At 37.0% G+C, this 24,714-nt stretch overlaps 7 protein-coding genes across 8 annotated transcripts; 4 read left to right on the top strand and 3 right to left on the bottom strand.

Moving 5' to 3' along the window:
• Positions 1 to 182: 182 nt before the first annotated feature.
• LOC18029411 (2-hydroxy-6-oxononadienedioate/2-hydroxy-6-oxononatrienedioate hydrolase) lies at positions 183 to 2,358 on the bottom strand. The gene is made up of 5 exons (XM_006412320.2): positions 1,958 to 2,358; positions 1,047 to 1,364; positions 752 to 847; positions 579 to 646; positions 183 to 465 (listed from the first exon to the last, which is right to left on the bottom strand). Exons 1-5 carry the CDS (start codon positions 2,282 to 2,284, stop codon positions 348 to 350), a joined length of 927 nt encoding a protein of 308 aa, XP_006412383.1. The 5' UTR covers positions 2,285 to 2,358; the 3' UTR covers positions 183 to 347.
• A 687-nt stretch (positions 2,359 to 3,045) lies between these two features.
• Positions 3,046 to 6,033, top strand: LOC18029726 (pentatricopeptide repeat-containing protein At4g33170). The gene has a single exon (XM_006412321.2). The coding sequence runs from the start codon at positions 3,046 to 3,048 to the stop codon at positions 6,025 to 6,027; it is 2,982 nt and encodes a 993-aa protein (XP_006412384.1). The 3' UTR covers positions 6,028 to 6,033.
• A 62-nt stretch (positions 6,034 to 6,095) lies between these two features.
• LOC18029727 (F-box only protein 13) lies at positions 6,096 to 7,770 on the bottom strand. Its single transcript, XM_006412322.2, has 2 exons — positions 7,595 to 7,770; positions 6,096 to 7,456 (listed from the first exon to the last, which is right to left on the bottom strand). Exon 2 carries the CDS (start codon positions 7,436 to 7,438, stop codon positions 6,185 to 6,187), a length of 1,254 nt encoding a protein of 417 aa, XP_006412385.1. The 5' UTR covers positions 7,439 to 7,456; positions 7,595 to 7,770; the 3' UTR covers positions 6,096 to 6,184.
• Positions 7,771 to 12,663: 4,893 nt separating this feature from the next.
• LOC18029728 (alpha-aminoadipic semialdehyde synthase) lies at positions 12,664 to 19,169 on the top strand. Of its 2 annotated transcripts, none has more exons than XM_006412323.2 (26): positions 12,664 to 12,746; positions 12,963 to 13,020; positions 13,214 to 13,537; positions 13,636 to 13,722; positions 13,800 to 13,929; positions 14,020 to 14,193; positions 14,279 to 14,361; positions 14,456 to 14,572; positions 14,659 to 14,734; positions 14,830 to 15,001; positions 15,090 to 15,186; positions 15,281 to 15,447; positions 15,535 to 15,592; positions 15,933 to 16,073; positions 16,284 to 16,637; positions 16,737 to 16,817; positions 16,907 to 16,972; positions 17,083 to 17,200; positions 17,288 to 17,417; positions 17,507 to 17,586; positions 17,697 to 17,855; positions 17,932 to 18,163; positions 18,264 to 18,372; positions 18,469 to 18,630; positions 18,730 to 18,799; positions 18,898 to 19,169. In XM_006412323.2, the coding sequence occupies exons 3-26, from the start codon at positions 13,253 to 13,255 to the stop codon at positions 18,948 to 18,950; spliced, it is 3,201 nt and encodes a 1,066-aa protein (XP_006412386.1). In that variant the 5' UTR covers positions 12,664 to 12,746; positions 12,963 to 13,020; positions 13,214 to 13,252; the 3' UTR covers positions 18,951 to 19,169. The 2 variants fall into 2 exon arrangements, with proteins under 2 accessions (XP_006412386.1, XP_006412387.1); XM_006412324.2 differs by having other exon boundaries at positions 12,665 to 12,746; positions 15,532 to 15,592.
• A 349-nt stretch (positions 19,170 to 19,518) lies between these two features.
• Positions 19,519 to 19,827, top strand: LOC112082423. The gene has a single exon (XM_024150112.1). The coding sequence runs from the start codon at positions 19,574 to 19,576 to the stop codon at positions 19,757 to 19,759; it is 186 nt and encodes a 61-aa protein (XP_024005880.1). The 5' UTR covers positions 19,519 to 19,573; the 3' UTR covers positions 19,760 to 19,827.
• Positions 19,828 to 20,881: 1,054 nt separating this feature from the next.
• Positions 20,882 to 21,076, top strand: LOC112081850. Its single transcript, XM_024148591.1, has one exon. It carries the CDS (start codon positions 20,882 to 20,884, stop codon positions 21,074 to 21,076), a length of 195 nt encoding a protein of 64 aa, XP_024004359.1.
• Positions 21,077 to 21,532: 456 nt separating this feature from the next.
• Positions 21,533 to 24,251, bottom strand: LOC18029730. The gene is made up of 6 exons (XM_006412326.2): positions 23,638 to 24,251; positions 23,042 to 23,139; positions 22,535 to 22,559; positions 22,270 to 22,390; positions 22,044 to 22,178; positions 21,533 to 21,911 (listed from the first exon to the last, which is right to left on the bottom strand). The coding sequence occupies exons 1-6, from the start codon at positions 24,089 to 24,091 to the stop codon at positions 21,701 to 21,703; spliced, it is 1,044 nt and encodes a 347-aa protein (XP_006412389.1). The 5' UTR covers positions 24,092 to 24,251; the 3' UTR covers positions 21,533 to 21,700.
• Positions 24,252 to 24,714: the final 463 nt, after the last annotated feature.

Genomic DNA, 24,714 nt, shown 5'->3' on the forward strand with positions numbered 1-24,714 from the left:
TGAGCATCTGGTGACCTACTCGTTAACGTGGACAATAAGTTAAAAAACTTTTGAGAAAGTCATTTTTATATTTGGGGCTTTTGTCAGATTGGAAAACCACCAACTTTCAACCACTTAATTCTGACATTTTATTGTTGACCAAATCATAGTCCCTTTCCAAATGATTCAGTCATGACGGATGGGGATAAAATAAAGAGAAATATCTTAAAATATATATAGTTGACACAACATATGAAGTTATTACATAATAAAATGAGAAAACATGGCAAGTAAAGTAGCAATGTTACGTGAACTACGGATACTTCAAATGTTTCATACAAAACAAGCTTGAGAATCATGTAGCACTATTATTTAGATCCCTTCAAAAATCTCAAAACGATATTGTTGAACTCTTGTGCACATTCAATCTGGGGAACATGTGAAGTGTTCCCAATTATTTCTAGTTTTGTTTTGTCTCCAAGAATCCTACATAAATACAGAAACCATTGCAGCATTTAAACAATATGCTTAAGAATATTGATATTTAAGAGCAATTCATTGTGTACGTTAAAACTTGAACAAGACATAGTTTTACTTACTCTTTTAGTTCGTAAGCCATCTTCACAGGAAATATTTGATCTTTGTCTCCCCATACTATCAGGACCTCCTAAGGGAGTATATGTATTTATAAACGTAGCGTTAATCAGATGAATGGCATTTATGTGCCTATAATAATTTTAGAAGTAAACTACGTTTGATTTCTATGACGTACCTGAGAAAGAGGATCGATATTTAATTTCTCGCCCCTACCGAGAGTCACCCCCTTCAATAATTCTATTTTCTCTTTTCTATTCTTTTGGTATAAATTCTACATAGATTATACAAAACAAAAAATTTTGTTTGTTAAATTATTAGCAAGTTTGATCTATGTCATTACGATAATATTCATTGTCAGCACATAACAATCTAATTAATTATAGTCTTACGTTTTTCCCTTTTTTTACCATTTTTTTCTTTCCCCATTGATCATAGTCTAAAAAAAAGACAGTAATTATTTAATTACTTACACTGATAACGTCGTTCCAGAGAGCATCAGGAAACATACGAACCATTCTCCAAGAAGATGCCAAACCCATAAGTGTCCGAAGTTCTGTGGCAGTTGATGGTAACATAACTTTCTCAATGCACTCACAGTTGGATCTTTGTAATAGACTTTCACTGTCACACTTTCGCATGTTGATGCCGGAGCTTGCTATCACAACTTTCTCCACTTTTTCCGGCCACATTTTTGCCATGTGGTACGCCACAAACCCACCGTAGCTTGTTCCAGCTACATTGAACTTCTCTATTCCTATTTTTTCCATTAGCTTTGCCATACACTCCGCCTAAATATTATTATTATAAGATCTGTATTTAGTATATATAGCAACAATATGAGATCAAATCTTTTCGATAAAGAAAAAGCCAACATATCAATGTCTAAACAAAATCCGGTTTGGATTACTTATATTACCCGTTCGGCGTGTTTTTTTTTATTATATGAGATATATTAGTAAGCATTTTTAAAATGGTTACACAAAATATAAATGTTGAATAGAAATTTTGATATTAGAACAGAATATAGAAAATATTTTTGTATATGTTAAGAAAATTATATGTAAATGAATCATATCTTCTATGCCGACAAAAAAAAATCATTTCCTCTATTTTCTATACGTAATTAAATAACAACACTTTAAAAGTGACCAAAAATAAAACTGATCCATAACATAAGGTGATCAACTAGTTCAAATCCGTCGTTCGTTTTGTGATCCGGTTTTAAAAGCAAATATCAAATACTCAAGATCTTTGGGAGCATAAAAGATTGATCCTAAATATACTGTGATTACCATCCCAACCAATGAGTCCAACAAATTCTTGTGGGAAACATATGTGTGGAATCAAACAGGTCATATAAAGCTTGTTTTATATACAGTACCTGGAAGACCTCGGAGCGATTGGTGGAAGAGGTGGAAGAGTCGCCGAAGAAAACAAGATCGGGACAATATAGCCGGAAAATGGATGGAGAGAAAGCTTGAATTTGTCGCCGCCACTGCCACATGGCGGATGGGCCAAAACCGTGGAGGAGAAGCATCGCCGGTCTGTCGTCATCGATGCGGTGGTGTGATGGTGATGGACCCCAAAAGTGGATGGTTGTTTCAGAGTCTATAGAAATTGTCTGCGACGTTAGTCCTGCCGCCGTGAGGCAACGGCGGAGGTAGCCTTCTAGAAGGCGCGTCGGGCTGAGGTATTGAGACAACGACATATCTCCTACCCTTCTTTCCTTCTTGTCAGAGAGATAGAGAGAGAGACAGAGAGAGATAGAGTGGATTAATGTGAAATGATAAAAAGAGTTTGAAGTTACTTTTATTCAATGTATAGGAACATCTCCTATAGGAAAACAATATTTTATTAATAGTACAATAAAGAAAATAAAGGAAAAAAATATTTTAAATGTTTGTTTCCATTCATCAATACACAAGAAAATACCATTATGGTTTATTTTATTTTATTTTAAATCTGTAAAATAATGGTTTCTAAAAACTCGCTATGTCAAATTTGTGTCAACACTAAAATTGAGCTAATATCAATTGTTCTACAAAATCGTTATAGACACTCGGATATTCGGATGCTACTCAGGATTTTTAAAACATCAGGTTAGTGCTTGTACAAGACTTAAAAAACCAAATTGAAAGATATTTTCAGGACTTCTTCACCTACTTGGTGTAGTTCTTTAACTATTGTAGGGTTTATTTCATGAGCTAGTCATGCTTTTGATGGGTATTCAATCAATTTTTTTTGTTTCTAGTCTTTTTTCCCAACAATTCATCAACAATTTATTAAATAATATACTAAACCGCAAAATAGAGATAACAGGCTAATAAACCATCTTATTCTTCTTATAAAAAGTCTTCTTTGCAGATTGAAAAGCACACTAACTGATTTTTTAAGTTGACTAGTGAAAAGCCTAAATGAGTTTCTTGGTTCGCAAGATTACACCCCTCAAGGCTGAATTTTTAATCGATCATGCACAAAACCCTCAAAGCGATTCCTTTCTCTTTTCACAGATGTCCCAAATTTCACTGTCTCGCCTCTTTTTCTTATCTCACTCCCCTGCATCATCTTACCTCTGCGCCGTCTTTTTCATCTTCCTCCTCGTCGTCACAATGGTTCGGCTTTCTTCGCGATGCAATCTCGACGTCGGACTTGACGCTCGGAAAATGTACGCACGCACGTATACTAGCCTTCGAGGAAAACCCAGAACGATTCCTGGTCAACAATCTCATTTCCATGTACTCAAAGTGTGGATCACTCTCTTATGCTCGCCGAGTGTTCGATAAAATGCCTGAAAGAGATCTTGTTTCCTGGAACTCTATTTTAGCTGCCTATGCGCAGTCTTCCGAAGGGGTTGTCGAGAACATTGAAGAAGGTTTTTTTCTTTTCCGGATTTTACGCCAGAGTGTTGTGTTTACTAGTCGAATGACTTTGGCTCCACTTTTAAAACTCTGTTTGCATTCTGGATGTGTGTGGGCTTCAGAGGCAGTTCATGGGTATGCTTGCAAGATCGGTTTGGAAAGTGATGAATTTGTTGCTGGATTTCTTGTTAATATTTATCTGAAGTTTGGCAAGGTTAAGGAAGGTAGAGTTTTGTTCGAGGAGATGCCTTATAGAGATGTGGTGTTATGGAACTTGATGTTAAAGGCTTATCTGGATATGGGTTTTAAAGAAGAAGCAGTCGACCTCTCTTCTGCATTTCATAGAAGTGGCTTGCATCCCAATGAAATCACCTTGCGTTTACTCGCTAGGATCTCTGGTGATGATTCTGATGGAGGACAAGTGAACTCCTTTGCAAATGGTAATGATGCTTCAGAGATAAGATCCAAGAACCAAAGATTGACTAAATGTCTTCAGGCAAGCCAGTATTCAGCTCTTCTCCAATGTTTCACGGATATGGTTGAGTCCAACTTGGAATGTGATCAAGTCACATTTATTTTAGTTTTAGTTACAGTTAATAGATTAGATAGTTTGGTACTAGGGCAGCAAGTTCATTGTATGACATTGAAGTTAGGATTTGATTTGATGCTCACCGTTGCGAATAGTCTAATAAACATGTACTGTAAACAGAGAAAAATCGGTTTTGCTAGGACAGTATTCCACAGTATGAGTGAACGAGATCTGGTTTCGTGGAATTCTATTATAGACGGTCTTACTCAAAGTGGCCTAGAAATGGAAGCAGTGTGTATGTTTATGGAGCTGTTGCGTCGCGGCCTGACACCAGACCAGTATACTATGACGAGTGTTTTAAAGGCAACTTCTTCTCTTCCTGAAAGCTTGTCGTTGAATAAACAAGTTCATGTACATGCAATTAAGTTCAATAATGTTGCTGACAGTTATGTATCTACTGCTCTGATAGATGCCTACTCTCGGAACAGCTGTATGCAAGAGGCAGAGGTTTTGTTTGAGAGGAACAGTTTCGACCCCGTGGCTTGGAATGCCATGATGTCTGGTTACGCCCAAAGTCATGATGGTCACAAGACTCTGAAGCTCTTTGCGTTGATGCATAAACAGGGGGAGAGATCCGATGATTTCACTCTCGCAACAGTGCTTAAGACATGTGGTTCCTTGTTTGCGATAAATCAGGGAAAGCAAGCCCATGCTTATGCAATCAAATCTGGATATGACTTAGATCTATGGGTCAGCAGTGGAATCTTGGATATGTACGTAAAATGTGGCGATATGAGGGCAGCACATTTTGCTTTCAATAGTATTCCTGTGCCCGACGATGTTGCTTGGACGTCTATGATATCAGGATGCATAGAAAATGGGGAAGAAGAGCGAGCTTTTCATGTTTATAGCCAGATGAGGCTCATGGGAGTGCTGCCTGATGAATTTACAATAGCCACACTTGCGAAAGCAAGTTCTTGTTTGACGGCATTAGAACAGGGGCGCCAAATTCATGCAAATGCCCTCAAGTTGAATTGCACGGGTGATCCGTTCGTTGGAACTTCACTGGTGGACATGTATGCTAAGTGTGGAAGCATAGACGATGCATATTCTTTGTTTACAAGGATTGAAATGAGGAACATCGCTGCCTGGAATGCCATGTTAGTAGGTCTAGCTCAACACGGGGAAGGGAAAGAAGCGCTCCAGCTTTTCAAACAGATGAAATCTCTGGGTATAAAACCTGATAAGGTCACATTTATCGGCGTTCTCTCTGCTTGCAGTCATTCAGGCTTGGTGTCCGAGGCATATAAGCAAATCCAATTGATGCATCGGGACTATGGCATTAAACCTGAGATAGAACACTACTCATGTTTGGCTGATGCGCTTGGCCGTGCTGGACTTGTTCGAGAGGCTGAAAAACTGATCGAGTCAATGTCCCTGGAAGCTTCAGCATCGATGTACAGAGCTCTGCTTGCAGCTTGCAGAGTTCAAGGGGACACAGAAACAGGGAAGAGAGTTGCAACTAAGCTTTTGGAGCTAGAGCCATCGGATTCATCAGCTTACGTGCTTTTATCCAACATGTATGCTGCTGCTTCCAAATGGTGTGAGATGAAACTTGCCCGGACAATGATGAAAGGGCAGAAGGTGAAAAAAGACCCGGGTTTCAGTTGGATCGAGGTGAAAAACAAGATCCATCTATTTGTTGTGGACGATAGGTCAAACCCACAAACAGAATTGATATACGAGAAAGTAAAAGATGTGATTAGAGACATCAAACAAGAAGGGTATGTTCCTGAGACAGATTTCACACTTGTAGATGTGGAGGAAGAGGAGAAAGAGCGCGCACTGTACTACCACAGCGAGAAGCTGGCGGTTGCTTTCGGGCTTATGAACACTCCTCCATCCACACCGATCCGTGTGATCAAGAACCTACGCGTCTGTGTAGATTGCCACAATGCGATGAAATATATAGCAAAAGTGTATGGTAGAGAGATTGTACTGAGAGATGCAAATAGGTTTCACCGGTTCAAGGATGGTAAATGCTCATGTGGTGATTTTTGGTAGTTGGACAAAAAAGATGGTGTTTGCTTACAACAGAGCATTCCCTGTTGTAACCAATGATTGTCAATACATTTTAAAAATCAAGTTACATTGCACAATCCTGAAAAGAATACACTTACAAATCACTGAACCTAATCCATAAAACAAGAAAAGCTAAACTTCAAACTGTTGCTTCGATCCGAGGCTGGAACGAGAGAGCAGAAACGAAATCCACAGCTTCTCCATCCTTGAAGCAGCTTGGCAAATCAGTCCACTCTTGTGAAACTAAATCATACACAAAGTATCTATAATACACCTCAGGAGGGCTTGCATTGAAGCACACAAGTATCTTGTTTCCAGCTCCTCCAACGCAGTTTATGTCGCCTTTTCTGCCGTATAACTCATGAGACATCGCAGGAGGCAACATCCCGACATGAACCCATTCCTGTTTCTCTAGTTTCCAGATCCTTAAGCTGGCGCTTTCGTAAAACTCAGAGAGAAGAATCACAAACATGGTTCCACTACATTCCACCAAGTCGATGGAATACTCTAGGCATGGAGGAAGAAGTTTTGGCAGCTCGGTGAAGCATCTTTTGGTGAGATTACAAGATATGATTGTTCCATAAGAGCTGAGAAAGTAGACGATTTCTACGTTGTCTTTAATGGTAATAACGGAAGAGTATAGCTTCGATGGGCTTCTCTGGAGATTGTTACTCGCCACCACCACATTTCCCGTTTTGCTTAGAAAGTAGACTGTTCCAGTCTCATCATCATCATGTGATGAATCGTTGTACTCTTCGTCTGTATTATTCTTCACCAAATCCGATTCTTTGCTCCACGAACCGGAATTTGATTCGTAGAATCGAAAGCTGAGATTTGGGGTTTCACCGGAGATTGTAACGAGCTTGTAGCTTGAGGGAGTGACGGTGGCCATGGCTACGGCTTGGAGGGGTTTGTTATTGTTATTATCGTCTCGAGAGATTGGAGAAGGAAGGTCGCGGGAGGAACCTGTGAGGGGATTACGGAGGAGGAAATCGCCGGAGATGGAGCAGCGGAAACAGAGCAAGCCGCCGGAGGAAGCGACGGGGATGAAATCGCGGCGGTGGAGGTTGTGGCGGCGGTTGAGGTTTTTCCAGTTGTTCTCGGTGGAGTCGAAAACGAAGGAGGAATCGGAAGAATCGTCACCGATCATGAAGAACCAAGGATCTCGGCGAGGGATTTGGGAGCAAGCGAGGTTGAAGCTTTTGGAGGATTGGGTGGATTTCCATCTCTTGCAGACGGAGCTCATACGGAAGAAGCAGGAGGTTGGTAGCCATGAGAGGACTCTCTCGAGGACGTCGTCGCTGAGGTCATCAATGGGGAAACTATCGGAAGCTAAGCTCAACAATGTATCTTCTTCATCTCGTGATTTTCTTTTCCCAGCTGAGAATCCCATTGCTTTCTGGGCTTAAATCTGCGCAGATTGAGAAATACTCAATGAATCTTTCGAGAAATTTCCAGAAACCCAATTCGATTCGGGGTTTTAGAGTGAGCAAAATAAGAAGAAACCATATCTAATGAAATGCAGAGAAAGAGAACAAAGAAACCATACGTGGAGGCTGGAGCTTGCTGGTGAAAGAGACGATTGTTGAAGCAGGGAGCGAGAGAGGGAAGTGAGAGACAGTGGAGAAGAAAATATAAGAAGGAAGGGGTTTTATCTTAAAGGGAGGAGATTTGTAGCGCCATTGGAGAGAGAGAAAAAGAAGCTTCTTGGGGCTCCTCTTTCGGAGAGCGTTGACAATCCACAAAGATACTTGTGGGGAGAGACAGACAGTAAAAAGGGGAAGATTGTGTTGTAAGTGATCATTACGTTAAAAACAAATGAGCTAATTAAGGGACAACTAATTAACTATTTCTCGTGGTTAATTATATATTATTGGATTGGCGGAAAATTTTAAAATATCATTCATTCATTTGATTGGAAAAATCATTGATGATACGGATTAAAGGATTATATTTTAGTAAAATTGAATAAAAAATGATAGTATGAATTAAGTGTATACCGAACTATACAATAGTCAAACAACTAAACTCATCACAATAGCTGTCAAATTTTTTTTTTAAAAAAAAATAAATAACTCATCACAATAGTTAATAGAAAAGCTATAGTTTCTTTGTGAGAACGCAAGGAGTACTATAGTTACAAGTTAACCATATGTTTTTAGATAATGATTTATGACTTATTATTATATAGTAATGTGTGTGAGTGTGTTAGTGAAAATAGATTATTTAGGTTCACATTGGTTTTTTGCAACCAAAAAGAGCTGTTTTGTAACTAAAACAACTTTTAATTTCCTTCAGTTTCATACAAACCTCTTTTAACAAAATGTATGTGTGAGTTGTTCAACGAGAAAGAAACCATATTTGTTTTTACCGTTTGTAAATCAGGTCAAAGTTATTCATATTATTATAGCAGGTTAGCACCTGTATATAAATTTACAAATGAAACTTACAGCCAAGTAATTTTCATAATTTGACGAGAGTTTTATGTTTTTTTTTGGTGAGTCGGTAGTTATTTTCTGATTCTGTTTTAAATCTCCATAGCATTTTCGATTCGGATTTAATTTGAAATTCAGTTTGGAACACAGGGTAGAAACATGAAGGGAATAAACGATGTTCTGTTTATGAAAAGCTACTACTGTATAAGATAAAATAAATAAAAATAAAAAGTAAATTAATAATAACATTATAAAGTCTTTCACCAAAAACGTATTATTGATTATTATTATTTTGAATTCCAAACAGAATTGTCAGAATTTCTTGTTTCCCTCTCGGCTTAACATTCAAATGGTGATGAAATGGAACAAGATGATTCATTTTCCGAATTTTCTACTTCCGTTCTGTTTTTGTAACCCAAATGTCCGTTTGCTAATGAGAAAAAAAAAAAAACTTTAGAGAGAAATAGAGAACTCGTTAATTAAACTAAGTAAAGGTGGGAAAAAGAAGCAGGATTAACGCACGGAGACAGTGGACATCCCACGGCCACGGCTTGGTCTAAAGACAGAAGACAAAAGCAAAAGAGAAAGTTAGTTAGGACTTAGGACTTAGTAGCTGCCTTCTCTTCTCTAATTCTTGTTCTTCTATCAAAAGTGTCGATTCGTGTGGGTTGTCTTCTTCCTTTTTCTTCTCCTTTTTCTTTTTCTTTTAAACAGTTTTACCTTTCGAATAAGAAATTTAAAAGCAACTACTTTTCCTTTTGCTCGTGTTTTCTCTTCTACATGTATCAAATTAAAATTCCCTAACCTCTTTTGTCTTTTTTTTCGTCACATTTGTCTTTATCATTTGTCAAACTTGGCGTTGAATTCTTCATCCAAAATTACAAGCTTTTGTAGTCATGCATGCTAAATGATACCATTTTATATTGTCATGGTGGTGGTTCCTTGCAGCATGTTTCATTTATCACAAAAATTTATTCGCATATTTCTTTGTAACATTACTGCTTTAACCAAAAGAAAACAAATAAATTACTGACAATTTTATTAGATATTTTCAAGGGATGAAATTGCAGAAGAAAAAAAAGATTAAAAAAGTTATTTAAATGCGAAAAAAACAATAAAAAATGTATGCAATTAGAACCAAAAAAGAAGAAGATAGGTGTAAAAGCAAAAGGATAGGACCACTATTACTTTGTAGCCTCGTTGAGGAATCTCTTCTCGCATCGACTTTTGTGCCAATGCAAAGTCAATGCCCAGAACTTGTTCCCAGGCCATACCCAATTAACTGTAGTATTTTTTTAAAAATAAAATACTATAATTATGCAACCTTTAAAGAGAGCTCTATGAAAACTGACTGATATGTGACCAAATAAAATAAAAATGCCGTCAGCGAAATCTAACAGGTCGCTGCAGAGATATCGATGATACCAAAACAATGTTCTCGTTTCACATAGATTATCTATGATACCAGTAATATTTACTTCATTTTCTATCATACGAAGAATATTGGTCGTTTGTTAAAAAAAAAAAAAAGAATATTGGTCGTTTGTTCAAAATAAATAAATAATAATACAGTCGTACTTATGAAAGTAAATAGGTATGTTTTATAGTTGTATTCATAAACGTATATCTTTAAAGGAGGTCTGGATCCTCTTAACTAGATGTAATTTTAATTAATTACCATCATATAAACGAGACTGACAAAAAAATATAGCATTAGACCACAACAAAAAAGCATTATATAGCATCATCAATTCATCATCATATACAGGAGTACTTTTATTCAGCTCCTATGTATAAAACTAACGTGATGTCAATACGAGATCACCTCAGAAGTTGGAGATTTAATAAAGACGTTGGTGATAATTATTGTAAATATAAACACCAAACATAATAAAGATGTTTGTGATATAGGGCACTATTCATGTTTTTGCATTGTGCAATTGCCTTTTCAAACGTTTCGAGGAACAAGACCAGTGTTTACAACGTTGTGGTTCAGCTAATTTGCCACACGTATCTATCATAATGCGTCGCATGAAAATGTCGCATGTAAAATTTATGATGATGTTTTTGACCGTGGGCTTATCATACTCGAAATTAATTAGTCGATAATAAAGTTTCTTGAACAAAGATATACGATTTGGATATTTGTCTCGGAAAATATCTCACAATCCTCCTTAATTCCTAAAAGTTGAAGAAGACTGGCGTATGTAATATAAAGGAGGAGGATTACACGAGCAATTTTCCGAGACACCACAAACATCACAGGATGAAAAGACACGAGCAGGGGGCTTCGTTGGGCCGTATTGAGACAAGAAATCAAGCCCAACCTCTGCAAATGTGATTTTACTTAAAGTAAGATCCAGTTCACAATCACATTCACAAGCACACAAACAACCACATTTATATAAATGTCGGTATTCATGTATGTTTAAGACATATAGCAAGTATGAGATTTATTACACATGTGTTACACATCCATCACAGTTCTATTGTATGAAGAACCATACTATTTAGAAATTAGTATCCGCTTTGTGATCTTTAAAATTAAAGTCGGAAAAATACAAATAAAAATGTCTTTACCTAATTTAATACATGCTCATGCACGGTCATTTACCTTTTTACTATCGTAAACGATATTTTAAACAGCTTTGTGTCAAATTTCTAGACTTACCAAACCAAATTCATCAACTTTTTGTGATAGATCTAAATAAATCAGTGTCGTTTTTCTTTTCTGTTGACAAAAAGAAAAAAACAACAATGTCATTTTCTCGCTTTTGAAGCAATTTAGTAAAACAACATCATTATTTCACCCAATTTGTTCATCTGTCCAGTCCTTGGGGTTTTCGTATCAATATTAGTGTAGCTGCATAAACTTTCTATTATTTCATGAATCAGACATATACACCCATATCTAATCGCATATACGTACTAAAAAGTCATAATAATACCAATAAAAGATTTGGACCCAAAAAAAAAAACCAATAAAAGATAGACGTAGAGAACACGGAAAGTGGAAAGCGTCGTGATCTAATCAAGGAAGTAGCAAGTGAGTAAACGTCTTCACTCTTCTCTTGTCTCTTTCTCTTCTTCTCACACACGTAATACACTTTCCATTGGACACACAGACTCCTTCGTCCCTATCCTTGTATCCATCCACGTCATTTATCGTTGTCTATTGCATTCTATTAACAATGACTTTATTAGTCTCTTTTTTTTATAATAACAAAGTTGGGGTTATCAGTTACTGGATTTAATTTAAGTTAACAAAGTTTAGATTAATGTTATACTATTGATTGGTTCATGTCATCCTCGTGATTTTTTGTTTTTTGTTTGAAATTTAAAATATCCTTTATTGTATGAGGTCATTGGGATGTAACACTATTAGTTATGAAAAATTCTCTAAAAGACCACGTGTTTTTCCTTCTAAGCATCATAATTTTTTAAAAGATATTACAAAAAGTTTAGGAACCTTAACAACTTATTTCAGACATTTTTCTTTTAAGATTCTATTTCAAAAATTTGAGTGCTATTTTTGAATTTGTTTGTCTATAATGTTGATTTCTATGTTGAAAAATTCCAAACTTATTAATCTTTGTATCTTCAAAACACTATTTTTTCCTCAATCGAAATGGTAAAGAAGATAATATTGAACAGATTTGACCAAAACAATGATGTACACGGAAAGAAAAAATGAATGAGCTTTAAGATAAATCTTGATAAGTTTGAAAACGAAAGGGAGATATCTCGAAATTCAATTTTCTTTTGTTAGATATCTAAAATTGATGTGTCGGTATATAGTGAAACATGTTGAATCTTTGTAATATAGATCTATAATAAGTATTTAAAGATCGTTATGATTACGCTCTTAATTTGTTTGTATTTTTTTATTCAAATCTTAATTTTGTATCGCAATTCAAACTCGAAATGAAATAATATGCGTCCGGGGACAGCAGGCGTATAGGTTATCAACGGTGATATATGTAATTATAATATATTTAATTGTTATTGTCATATCGTAAATCAGAAAATTTATTTTAGTCAGATCATACATTAGAATACTATTATTATTACTGTTAGTTTAAGTTATAAATAATCTTAGGCCAACACGCCTCTTACTAATTAATTGCTATCCAACTGATGATCCATTTACAGTTTCACGTAATTTAGCTTATAAAAATACGAAATAAAACAAATTTCTTACTTCGCGTAAACTCACCTTAACTTTCACGAACCAGTTCACAAGCATTGCATGATCAAAATCAACGGGTACAATTTGATCTCTTCTTGCATAATTATCCTTCTTGTAAACGAGCATCGAGAACTTTAGCTCAATCAGTCCCTCTTTTTCTCTGGAAAATAATGATGGTTTTGATCCGCGTTTCTCTGTTCTTCTATGCTCTGTTCTGTTCTGTTCAGTTCTGATCAGAGTTACCAATCAATTGCCATAGATTTCAGTTTTCTCTTCCCATTTTTCTTTTTCAGTATCGAAATCCAGCGCTCGAGGAAAACCCATCTCACAAATCGTTTAATTTCTCAATTGGTAAGCTTTTCAAAGTTTCGCAATCCCCTTGCCTTCAAACTCATGAAAGCTGTCTAATTTTCCGCCTGATCAAACTCGACATGTAGTGAATCGATGTTCTTTTAGTGTAAATTCCATTAAAGTTTGGGTTTTGGATGTTTGCTTGATCGAACTCGAAACATCAACTAGTTGTGTCGTTGTTGTTCATCTGCAGAGATTATAACAAAAAAAAAAAAAAAATTACAAGAAGAAGATGAATTCAAGTGGCGGTGAGGAGAAGAAGAAGAAGAAGTTGGGGAATGGAGTTGTGGGAATTCTAGCAGAGTCAGTGAACAAATGGGAGAGAAGAACGCCATTGACGCCGTCTCATTGCGCTCGCCTTTTACACGGTGGCAAAGACAGAACCGGCGTTTCACGCATTGTGGTTCAGCCATCTGCTAAGCGAATCCATCACGATGCATTGTACGAAGATGTCGGATGCGAAATCTCTGATGATTTGTCTGATTGTGGGCTCATACTTGGAATCAAACAACCCGAGGTCTGGAACTTGCTTTTAAAGAGAAGAATCTGCTAAATCCTTTTATCTTTTTGTTTATGAGATTTTGCATTTATTTTTGGGGTTTGTTTATGTTGCAGCTAGAAATGATTCTTCCGGAGAGAGCATATGCTTTCTTTTCACACACGCACAAGGCACAGAAAGAAAACATGCCTTTGTTGGATAAAGTGAGACACTCATCAATTCATTCATCTTTTTTCTTGAAGTCTCTCCTTTTAAGATTTAACCGGTATTCGAAATGCAGATATTGTCAGAGAGAGTGACATTGTATGATTATGAGCTTATCGTTGGGGATCATGGAAGAAGATTATTGGCATTTGGTAAATATGCAGGCAGAGCTGGTCTTGTTGACTTCTTACACGGACTGGGACAACGTAAGCTCTTGTTACTATTCTGATGAAAAACACTTTGTTTCTGTGCAGATCAAGTTGATGAAATGTGAATTTTCCAATGTTTTGATGCAGGATATCTAAGCCTAGGATACTCAACGCCTTTCCTCTCGCTCGGGTCATCATATATGTATTCCTCATTGGCTGCTGCAAAAGCTGCTGTGATTTCTGTTGGTGAAGAGATTGCAAGCCAGGGACTTCCATTAGGAATCTGCCCTCTTGTATTTGTATTCACCGGAACAGGAAATGGTAACTTCTTTGATGTTACTTCAAGTTCTTTAACGTGCACCTCTCAGCCTGCGGATTTTTTTCATTTTCTTTTTATTATCTGCAGTTTCTCTTGGGGCTCAAGAAATCTTCAAGCTTCTTCCTCACACTTTTGTTGAACCAAGCAAGCTCCCTGAACTATTTGTAAAAGTATATAAGTGTACTGAAAGATTACAAATGGCTGGGAATCTGTTTATATGTTTTGTTGGAAGTTTCTATTGATGAACTGTATATTTCTGCACAGGACAAAGGAATTAGCCAAAATGGAAAATCAACAAAGCGAGTCCATCAAGTATATGGTTGCATCATTACTAGCCAAGACATGGTTGAACACCAAGATCCATCAAAGTCCTTTGACAAAGTAAAACTCAGCTCCATGGCTGTGACTTTTGTTTCACTATATTAAAGCAGAACAGATATTAACACTTCAAGCTTCTGATGTTTCAGGCCGACTATTATGTACACCCAGAACACTACAATCCAGTTTTCCACGAAAAGATCGCACCATATACGTCTGTTCTTGGTAGACCACTGATCTCTGTTTTATACATTTTAATTTCATGACTTTACATATAACCAACTCAAGTTTCCACTCATTAATAATGATTTTCTCTGTAGTTAACTGTATGTATTGGGAGAAGAGGTTTCCCCGTCTTCTGAGCATCAAACAGATTCAAGATTTAACAAAAAAGGGGTGCCCACTAGTGGGAATATGTGATATAACTTGTGATATCGGTGGCTCCATCGAGTTTGTTAACCGATCTACCTTAATTGACTCCCCTTTCTTTAGGTAATCTAAACTTTGAAAGAGCCATTCTTTTGAGTCTCTTGCATTAACTCATTAATGAAACTCAAGTCGAGGTAACAACTGTCTTTAGGTTTAATCCGTCGAACAATTCATACTACGATGACATGGATGGTGATGGTGTACTATGCATGGCCATCGACATTCTACCCACAGAATTTGCAAAAGAGGTAAGAAGATTTGCAGTTTTAGTACTTGGACTGATTCTACTACAGTTATACACACCTTGTATTGATTTGGACTTCTTTTGTGTCATGACAAAAGGCATCTCAGCATTTTGGAGATATTCTTTCCGAATTTGTTGGTAGTTTGGCTTCGGTGACTGAAATTGCAGAGCTACCAGGACATCTGAAGAGGGCTTGCATAAGCTATAGAGGAGAGTTGACATCTTTGTATGAGTATATTCCTCGTATGAGGAAGTCAAATCCAGAGTATGTTCTGCTTCCACCACTAGTGATTAGGCTTCTTCTCTAAAACTAGATCTTTCTTTTTAATTTTTTTATACACTTTCACAGCAGAGAGGCACAAGATAATACCGCCAATGGGATGTCCAACCAGAGAACATACAACATACTGGTGAGTTTTGAAGTGGCTAAGGTCTCAGTGAGATTGAAAAACAAGTTAATAGAAAGAGAAAAAAAAATGGAAAACGTAAACAGAGAGACAAAGCTCTTCCTACAAAAAGACCCTTGTCTGAAAAATGATACGATCTAAAGAAAATCATATTTAAGGACAAGCCCTCTTACAAGAAAGTAAAAATATATTGACTTAAGCTAATAGGAGATCTCAAGACTTATGCTTCACGAGATATTCATAACTATCTAACAAGTTTTCTTGACCAAAAGATTGATACGTTTTTGAGATCTGTCTCAGCTTCTTGATAATGATTTTGATTGAGATAATGATGATTTTGTAGGTATCTCTAAGTGGACACCTATTTGATAAGTTTCTGATAAACGAAGCTCTGGATATGATCGAAGCGGCCGGTGGCTCATTTCATTTGGCTAAATGTGAGCTTGGGCAGAGCGCCGATGCTGAGTCATACTCAGAACTTGAAGTAAGTTTTGTCTCTGGATAAAACTGAACCGACAGGCTGTCAATAGATTATAATATGTCAAGTTTAGGTTTAACGTCATTTTCACTTTAAGTCTCGTAATCTTTTAGAACAAGTAAACAAACTACAAGCCAAAAGAATGTGGTGGTCCCACTTTTAACCTGTTGCCACCTGCTGCTAAAGATTCATTTCCTCGATTATTTTTTGGCTAAGGTTGGTGCGGATGATAGGAGAGTACTGGATCAAATCATTGATTCGTTGACTCGATTAGCTAATCCAGATGAAGATTATATATCTCCAAGTAGAGAGACGAATAAGATCTCACTAAAGATTGGAAAAGTCCAGCAAGAAAATGAAGTAAAAGAGAAGCCTGAAGAAATGAGGAAGAAATCAGCGGTTTTGATTCTTGGTGCTGGACGTGTGTGTCGCCCTGCAGCTGAGTTTCTAGCTTCAGTCAGAGACATTTCGTCAGAGCAATGGTACAAAACCTATTTAGGAGCAGACTCGGAAGAACAAACTGATGTTCATGTGATTGTTGCATCTCTGTATCTTAAGGATGCCAAAGAGGTATGAGAATTAAGCTTTTGAGTTTCATCTGAGGATAACCACAATATCAATATTTTCAAGTTTTGTTCTGTTTTACTGAAGTGGTAAATCGTGTGTCAGACGGTTGAAGGTATATCAGACGTAGAAGCAGTTCAGCTAGATGTGTCAGATAGTGAAAGCCTCCTTAAGTATGTTTCTGAGGTATTTCTCTTAAATTCTCTCTTCACCATGCATTACTCCAAACTCTACTGCTCAAAATCCCTATCTTATTTTCTCCGCTTTGCGCACAGGTTGATGTTGTCCTTAGTTTATTACCTGCAAGTTGTCATGCTGTTGTAGCTAAGACATGCATTCAGGTACACTCCTACCCTCAAAACAAACATTAGACTAACTGGGAAGTTATTTGATCGATATAGAGGTTATTTGTGATTGTAATGTCTCTGCCTCTTCTTTGTGATTCACTCAGCTGAAGAAGCATCTAGTCACTGCTAGCTATGTTGATGATGAAACGTCCATGTTACATGAGAAGGCTAAGAGTGCAGGGATCACGATTCTTGGCGAAATGGGACTCGACCCTGGAATCGGTATGACACCTCACAACAAGCTTCTTTTTAATTACTGCTTTTAGCTTCAAAATCTTTCTTGGATAATTGAGAAGACTTCACTTTCAGATCACATGATGGCGATGAAAATGATCAACGAGGCTCATATCAGAAAAGGGAAAGTGAAGTCATTTACCTCTTACTGTGGTGGCCTTCCCTCTCCTGCTGCAGCAAATAATCCATTAGCATATAAATTTAGGTACCTCTTGCATGTCGTTTACATATTTTCCTTCGTTTCCTCATCAAAATATCAATTTTCAGTATCTCTCTATATATATAAAATTTCAGCTGGAATCCTGCCGGAGCAATTAAAGCTGGCCGTAACCCAGCCAAATACAAAAGCAACGGCGACATAATACATGTCCATGGTAATGATTAGACACTACTATATGTATTTATGCAGGGGAGGTTGTTGGACTAAGTTTAGGTTCCCTACACATATATCATTTCTGTTTAACAAAAGCTACGTAAATTTCAGGGGAGGATCTGTATGATTCAGCCACAAGTTTCAGAGTACCTAATCTTCCAGCTTTTGCATTGGAGTGTCTTCCAAATCGGAACTCCTTGGTTTACGGGGAACATTATGGCATCGAGAGTGAAGCATCAACCATATTTCGTGGAACCCTCAGATACGAAGGCATGCATTTCATAATCATTGAGTCACATCTCTGACAACAAAAGGCTTAACACTTGTTTTCTCTTGGCTTATGCAGGGTTTAGTATGATAATGGCAACACTTTCAAAACTCGGATTCTTTGACAGCGAATCAAATCAAGTACTCTCTACTGGGAAGAGAATTACGTTTGATGCTCTTTTAAGTAACATTCTGAAAAAGGATGCAGACAATGAATCTGAGCCTCTAGCGGGAGAGGAAGAGATCAGCAAGAGAATTATCAAGCTTGGACATTCCAAAGAGACTGCAGCCAAAGCTGCCAAAACAATTGTGTAAGCTTCTCCATGAAAAAGAAAAATCTGAGTGTTGTTGTGTGATACTAAATCTTCTGCAAACACACACCTAAGCCTGATTACTTTTGCGGTGTTTTAGATTCTTGGGGTTTAACGAAGAGAGGGAGATTCTGTCATTGTGTAAAAGCGCTTTCGATGCAAGTTGTTACCTAATGGAAGAGAAACTTGCCTATTCCGGAAATGAACAGGTCTCTGTTGCAAGTAGCTCATTGATAAACATTGGTTTTCTCTTTTTCTCTTGATGTTGATTTTCTGACATAAAATCTTTTGCATTACATTTTCAGGACATGGTGCTTCTGCATCACGAAGTAGAAGTGGAATTCCCTGAAAGCAAACGTACAGAGAAGCACAGTGCGACTCTCTTAGAATTTGGGGAAATCAAGAACGGGCAAACAACGACTGCTATGGCCAAGACCGTTGGGATCCCTGCATCCATTGGAGCTCTGGTTCTTACACTGATCACCAATTTTGTTCTGTCTTTACTTCTCTCTTACGTTACACTCTGTTAAACATATAATTCTGATGTTTTTGTTTTTGGGTTGCAGCTGTTGATTGAAGACAAGATCAAGACAAGAGGAGTCTTAAGGCCTCTCGAACCAGAGGTCTATTTGCCAGGTAACTTTGAATTTCCGCTTCGAAACTAGTGATGTGTTTGCAGATGAACACGATGATGTTGATTTGTTGTGTTTGGGGTTTTGTGGTGGTACGCACAGCTTTGGAGATATTGCAAGCATATGGTATAAAGCTAATGGAGAAGACAGAATGATTTTATTCTGTCTCAAGAACTCTGTATATTGTTTCTTTATCGTTTGGAGACTAAGCTAAAGAAGATAGAGACATTACACCCAAAAACAAAGAATAAAGATAAGAGAGATAAGCCTTAATCTTGTAGATATATGTATATATGTATATATGTATGTGTACATAAGAACTCATATGTATGTGTAGTTGTGTACAGTAAGTGATCATATACTATGTATTATGTGTAAATTGGAAAAAGTTAAAAAAAAAAAAAAAAAAAAAGAAATCTACAGATGAAAAAAATGTATTAATGGATTTACTATACGGTATGTTCCATCATTAAACGATTTAACAAGTAAAATCACGTAATTGTTATTTCCAAGTGTGTCATTGGTCACCCCAAGTAGCTTTCCAAGACAAGACTCTTGCTATTTAGTATTTTCCAATTCAATTTCCCTAACGATTGATTAAAAACGAAAAATAGTTCATCGATAGAATCTTGGGAAGTATTGATTTTGACTATTTTGATCAAATCCCATCTATAAATTCACACGCCTCTTCTACATTTTTGGTCTCACTCCAAAACAAAAAAAACTCACTTCACTTCTCAAATTAACTAAACTCACATCTTTTCAAGAGAATAAGAATATGGATAAGAAAGGTGATAGCGGAAAATCTGGAAACGTAGCACAAAGCAGTGGCAATGGGTCTGGTCCGGGGAATATGGTGGCGCCGGGGACTGGAGGTGCGTTTCAGATACCTCGAGATGCTTTTGAAGCCAACACAAAGGCTTATTTTGACAACCTTCATGCCAAGGACAAGGCAAATAAGTGAAAGCTGTTTCATCGTTTTAAAAGCATAATTAAGCACCTGTTTTGTTTATGCTTCTCTATAATGTGATTCTCCTATGGTGATCATTATCTTAATAAAAAGAGTTATTTCTCTACGTTATTCTTTTATGGTTACATACTTTGTGTGGTGCAAATGCATTCTGTTATGCCATACCATTAATCCATCTTGGTCACTTGGCATTAGAATCTGCTAGTTATTCGATTGCATGACTTGCTTTTTTCTTAAATGCAAACCAGTCAATTAATCAATCATTTACGGCGTGAAGAAAACCATAGTCTCATCTGTTCAACAAGTTTAGTGTTTTGGACAGAGTGATCTTTATCAACATGTTCTCCTTTCCCAACCGTATGGGCTTTACGAGGAAAGCTATTGGTAAAGCAGATTTAGTCCAATCTCAATTCGCTCATCAAATATATATATTTTTTAATTTAGATAAATTCTATAAAGATATCCAACTCACAAGATTGTTCTAATTTTCTTAAGAAAATCAAATTAAGGACGAGTTGCAAGATATACTAAAATACAATACAGACAAAACAGTCCAACATCTGTCTTCTACGTTTACAAGCTTCAAATCTAATACTTTAGGCAAACTGCTTATAGATCAATTTTTTTTTTCATGGAATGTCGAAGGCATAATAAAGAAATTTTCGAGAAAAAAAAATAGTAGCTGTTGGACATTTGAGAATCTAATACTTATATGTGTACGCTGAAATATAAATTACTTGTACATAAATACCGAAGTATTTAGTTATGGTCTAATGGGCAGTTGAAGTCGATGGTCTATGACTGCGTTGACAACGGAGAGGCAAAAAATGAAGAAATCTACGTTGAAAATTAAAATACGTACATACAAGTAACGAAAACATTTTAATCTCCCTTGTAGCTTTCCAAGACAGTCTTGTACCCGTTTCCAATTCAATTTCTCTTGCAAATTTAACTACGATATGGGTGTTAATCTTGGGAAATGTTAGTTTGACTACTTTGAACAAATCCCATCTATAAATTCCCCCACCTCTCGAATACATTTGTTCTCACTACAAACCAAAATTCTCATTTTACTCTCATCTAACCATTCTCACATTTCACGAAATAAAAGAGAAAATGGACAAGGAGGTTAGCGCCAAAGCTGGCTCTGTGACACAGAGCACCGGTTCAAGCAGTGCAAATGCTTCTGGTTCAGGCAATATGGTTGCGCCCGGTTCTGGTGGTTCTTCTAATATCCCTAGGGATGCTTTTGAGGCCAACACTAAGGCTTATTTTGACGATCTCCATGCCAAGGAGAAGGCAAATAAGTGAGAAAAGTGTTTTAGTAGTTAATAAAGTATAAACCCTTATTTGTTTATGCTCCTACGATGAATCAGTATCATTAAATAAATGAGATTTACCTCTCTTTTTTTGGTTCATGTTCAGTCTTTTATTTGCTTCTTTTTACCTTTTATTGCGTTGAGTTACTAAGTATTCTCTCTATCAGCAACTATCAGTCTATATCTTCATCTCATCGGTATTATATTGAGTCACTATGGTATTTTCTATCAGCAAGTACTAGTCTGAATATTCCGCCATTTTAAAACTGAAGTTTCCAATTTTAATGAACTGATTTTTTTGTCCACATTTAACGAACTGATTAGAAGAAACCCAAACTGGTAATTTAAAATTAAACTTTCTTTTGTTTATTTACATCACAAAAATATAGGTCAATAGTTGAGACCAAACTAAATTTGGCAAAAGAAAAACATTGAATAATGCTAAAACTTAAAAGTGAAAACATCTAATTCGATTCCGGTTTGCTACTTATTCTCCCATCAAGCTTGGTGGGTTTGTTTGCTTTCTTTCATGTTTATACAATACAATGACCCTCTCTAATCATCAATACTATAATTTTGCACCGGCAAAATGACATTTTTAATTTGCAGAAATGGTTCAACACTTTGATACTACCCATGAGAGAATATGCTGCTCCACCTCTTCCCAATTATGAACTCTAGTCACCAAGGGATGTCTATCCACAGATTCAGATTTAGACCAAGGGTATGAATTTTCATAGTCAAAGAGGAGAACCTTCATTCCAATGTTGGCGCATTCCTCGGCATATCTCGGGTTATCGTCAATCAATATCTCTGCTCCAAATGATCTGCAGTTCCAATTCTTGGATTAGCCCATCAAATCATATGAAAGATAGTCTTTAAAGCTTTACAGTAGAATATAGCCAATCACGGTATCAGCGCCAAATCTGCAGATATTTATGAATTGATTCTGTACGCACCTGCAGATTTCAGACTTGGGTTTAGACTCCCCATGAAGAGCAAAATGGTTCCCGAAATGAATCTGTTTAAACATTCCCGGGAAATGTATGTCGATCCACTTAAGTGTGTGATCTTTTATCACATTCTGCCGGGACCTATCCAATGATAGAAAAAAAACCACAAACTGAATTTGACTGGTAACTTAAAATGTTCAACAGAGAGAAGATCACACTGCATGTCACTTACGTCACGACTGAAAGCTCGCAATATCTTGATAGCTTGTGAAGAGTCTTATGGGCACCTGGAAGAGGATGGATCCCTTTCTTGAAATATGATGTCTTAAAGAATTCATGAACACGTATGTCAGCTGCAGAACAAGAGAGTTTAACATAGCACAATATTAGGTCCCTATCTATCCACCAAAATTGCTGACACACAAAAAGTCTTGAGAGCAACCATCATCTAGTCCCTAGATTAATGCATAGCCACATGTAAGCCGAAAAAAAATTACCTTCGTTACGAGAGCAGTTCCATATCTGCGACAAAAAAAATAAGACACACGTTTAAGGGCATATCATAGACAAGAAATATGGGATGGGTAGCCAGCAACGTATTATCTGGTGGTAAAAGGGCATATCAGAGGGTTCCTGAGTTTTATATGCTTTGGTGATAACTTGACAACAAAAATATGGAGCAGACTTCTATGGAAAACCTCTTTACCCACTCAAATTTCTGACATCGGGTTGCGGTTTTATACATAGTAAACAGGTACAGTGTAGGGTACAGTCATATAATAAGTGAAGCAGAGAACTCCTATTGTTATGATAAACCAAAGACAGGTCCACCTCGTATAGGCTTATTACATGCTAACTCAATATTTTCACCCATTCATCGCAGCATATGAGGTCACAAACTAGAAAACAAAACAATGCAAAAGCAAGAGGGTATTCCTCCATGTTGAACATGAAGATGCACGACATGTGGAAAGCTCAAGAAGAAGATATGGCTTCATTCATACCTTGAAGAACTCGTAGACATGGTATTCTGAGACTGAATGGTTTGACAAATAGCGGTCCGCGATGAACCTGTTAAGGGCCGAGACAAAGTTTCCAAGAACTGCTTACATAAAAAAGACCAGAAGATGAAGCAAAGCTTAGATTAATATCTCAATCAAGAGAGAGAAAATATGATGCCAGTGTAAGTAAGCAAGAAATTAGAGATCTCGGCAAACAAATCATCACGCATCAAACCAAAACGAAACTTAAAGTCGAGTTGGAAATAGAATCATCACAAAACACATGAAAAGACTCACAGAAATCAATTTAAGACACAGTTCAAGATAGTTCCTCGTCTGAAATTAGCAGTCCATTTGTATAGTTAGACAGATTCGAATCAGTAGACATATATTACTCAAAAGCAACAATGTGAATCAGGGATCTTCCCAGTTGCATAAGCTTTCCAGATTCTGCTACACACCGTCCAGAACATATATATACTTTCTCAGCTGATGATTATATTGTCACGTAATTGTTTAATAAGTCTAACAAAACATTTCAAAAACTGCCAAAAACATCTCAAACCTGTAAACATCAGTAAAAGAAGAAGGGAACATACCCTCATCTATGTCAACAGCCACAGCAATCTTATCATTTCCTTGGAACCTCGTCGTGTTACTACGCAGATATGAACCACGACCATCCGCTAAGTCGGTGGTTCCGCCGCCGCGTTCTTCCGTCGGCCCAGATCCCAAACCACGGAGAAGCCGCCGATGCTGAGCTAAAGCTCGCGCCTTTTGATCGGCCTTCTTGTGAGAATCGTAACAGCTTCTCAAGGTTAAGCCATTGGGCTTCCCGCCTCTATTAACCTTGAACAAGCCATTAGCGCCAGTGTTGTTGCTGTAAATATCAATGGGGTTGATTCTGTTAACGATATCTCCATCCAATCTGTTGCCGATGGATCGAGTGTAGAGCGATCGCACAAAAAGGGGATCGGTATAAGCAGACATTAGGGTTTGTGAATCGAATCGTGCGATTCTGTAGAGAATGGCGTTAGAGTGCCTCTTTAACATAACGAACTTTTCTCACATTACACCATTAGAGCAAATGAGCAAATTGAACAAGAACCCTAATCCGAATCGGGGAAGATGAAAATCGAAATCAAAGAGGAAAAAAAATTAAAAAAATCTAAGGCTAAGAGCAAATTAATTCTTAAGATAGGGAAAGGAAAAATTGAAAGAAAAAAAAAGCAATCTATAGGCTCCAACGTAATAATCATGCATTGGATGGAGCACTCACTATGCTGGAACTTAGAAACGAAAATTAGCCATTTAATTAATAATTAAAGATACAGTAATAATAATTTTTAATTAATTTACAACTATAGAAAAGTGCTCAGTCCCCTAAATTCACGCCGTAGCCTCTACATATTGAACGGCTGGAATAAAAGACACATAAATTAAGTCGGTCCAAAAATTCTGAGTTGTGTGCATTATGATGTCTTAATTTTGAAGATCCCGGTTAATCGCCTCCTAATAACAAATGATTTAAGACCGGTACAATTAATAGATCCCGGTTTTGTCAAATTGACTAATAGAACCTTGTGGTTCGCTCTTGGAGATGTTGTACGATTGGAATCTTCAAATCATGTATAAGGATTACAGTCAGGTACATGTGTTTGGTTGTGGTTTGTGCA

Source organism: Eutrema salsugineum, unplaced genomic scaffold (assembly GCF_000478725.1).
Source record: "Eutrema salsugineum unplaced genomic scaffold, Eutsalg1_0 scaffold_1, whole genome shotgun sequence".
In the NCBI taxonomy this organism is placed as follows: Eukaryota; Viridiplantae; Streptophyta; class Magnoliopsida; order Brassicales; family Brassicaceae; genus Eutrema; species Eutrema salsugineum.

Coding starts and splice junctions, on each gene's coding strand:
- LOC18029411 (XM_006412320.2), bottom strand. CDS start 2,284: ATGTCGTTGTCTCAATACCTCAGCCCGACGCGCCTTCTAGAAGGCTAC. Junction 1,365..1,957: donor ATCGCTCCGAGGTCTTCCAG/GTACTGTATATA, acceptor AATAATATTTAG/GCGGAGTGTATGGCAAAGCT. Junction 848..1,046: donor TCTGGAACGACGTTATCAGT/GTAAGTAATTAA, acceptor TAATCTATGTAG/AATTTATACCAAAAGAATAG.
- LOC18029726 (XM_006412321.2), top strand. CDS start 3,046: ATGCACAAAACCCTCAAAGCGATTCCTTTCTCTTTTCACAGATGTCCC.
- LOC18029727 (XM_006412322.2), bottom strand. CDS start 7,438: ATGGGATTCTCAGCTGGGAAAAGAAAATCACGAGATGAAGAAGATACA.
- LOC18029728 (XM_006412324.2), top strand. CDS start 13,253: ATGAATTCAAGTGGCGGTGAGGAGAAGAAGAAGAAGAAGTTGGGGAAT. Junction 13,538..13,635: donor TTGGAATCAAACAACCCGAG/GTCTGGAACTTG, acceptor TTTATGTTGCAG/CTAGAAATGATTCTTCCGGA. Junction 15,593..15,932: donor AGAGAACATACAACATACTG/GTGAGTTTTGAA, acceptor ATGATTTTGTAG/GTATCTCTAAGTGGACACCT.
- LOC112082423 (XM_024150112.1), top strand. CDS start 19,574: ATGGATAAGAAAGGTGATAGCGGAAAATCTGGAAACGTAGCACAAAGC.
- LOC112081850 (XM_024148591.1), top strand. CDS start 20,882: ATGGACAAGGAGGTTAGCGCCAAAGCTGGCTCTGTGACACAGAGCACC.
- LOC18029730 (XM_006412326.2), bottom strand. CDS start 24,091: ATGTTAAAGAGGCACTCTAACGCCATTCTCTACAGAATCGCACGATTC. Junction 22,179..22,269: donor TGCGAGCTTTCAGTCGTGAC/GTAAGTGACATG, acceptor ATCATTGGATAG/GTCCCGGCAGAATGTGATAA. Junction 21,912..22,043: donor CCCAAGTCTGAAATCTGCAG/GTGCGTACAGAA, acceptor TTGGAACTGCAG/ATCATTTGGAGCAGAGATAT.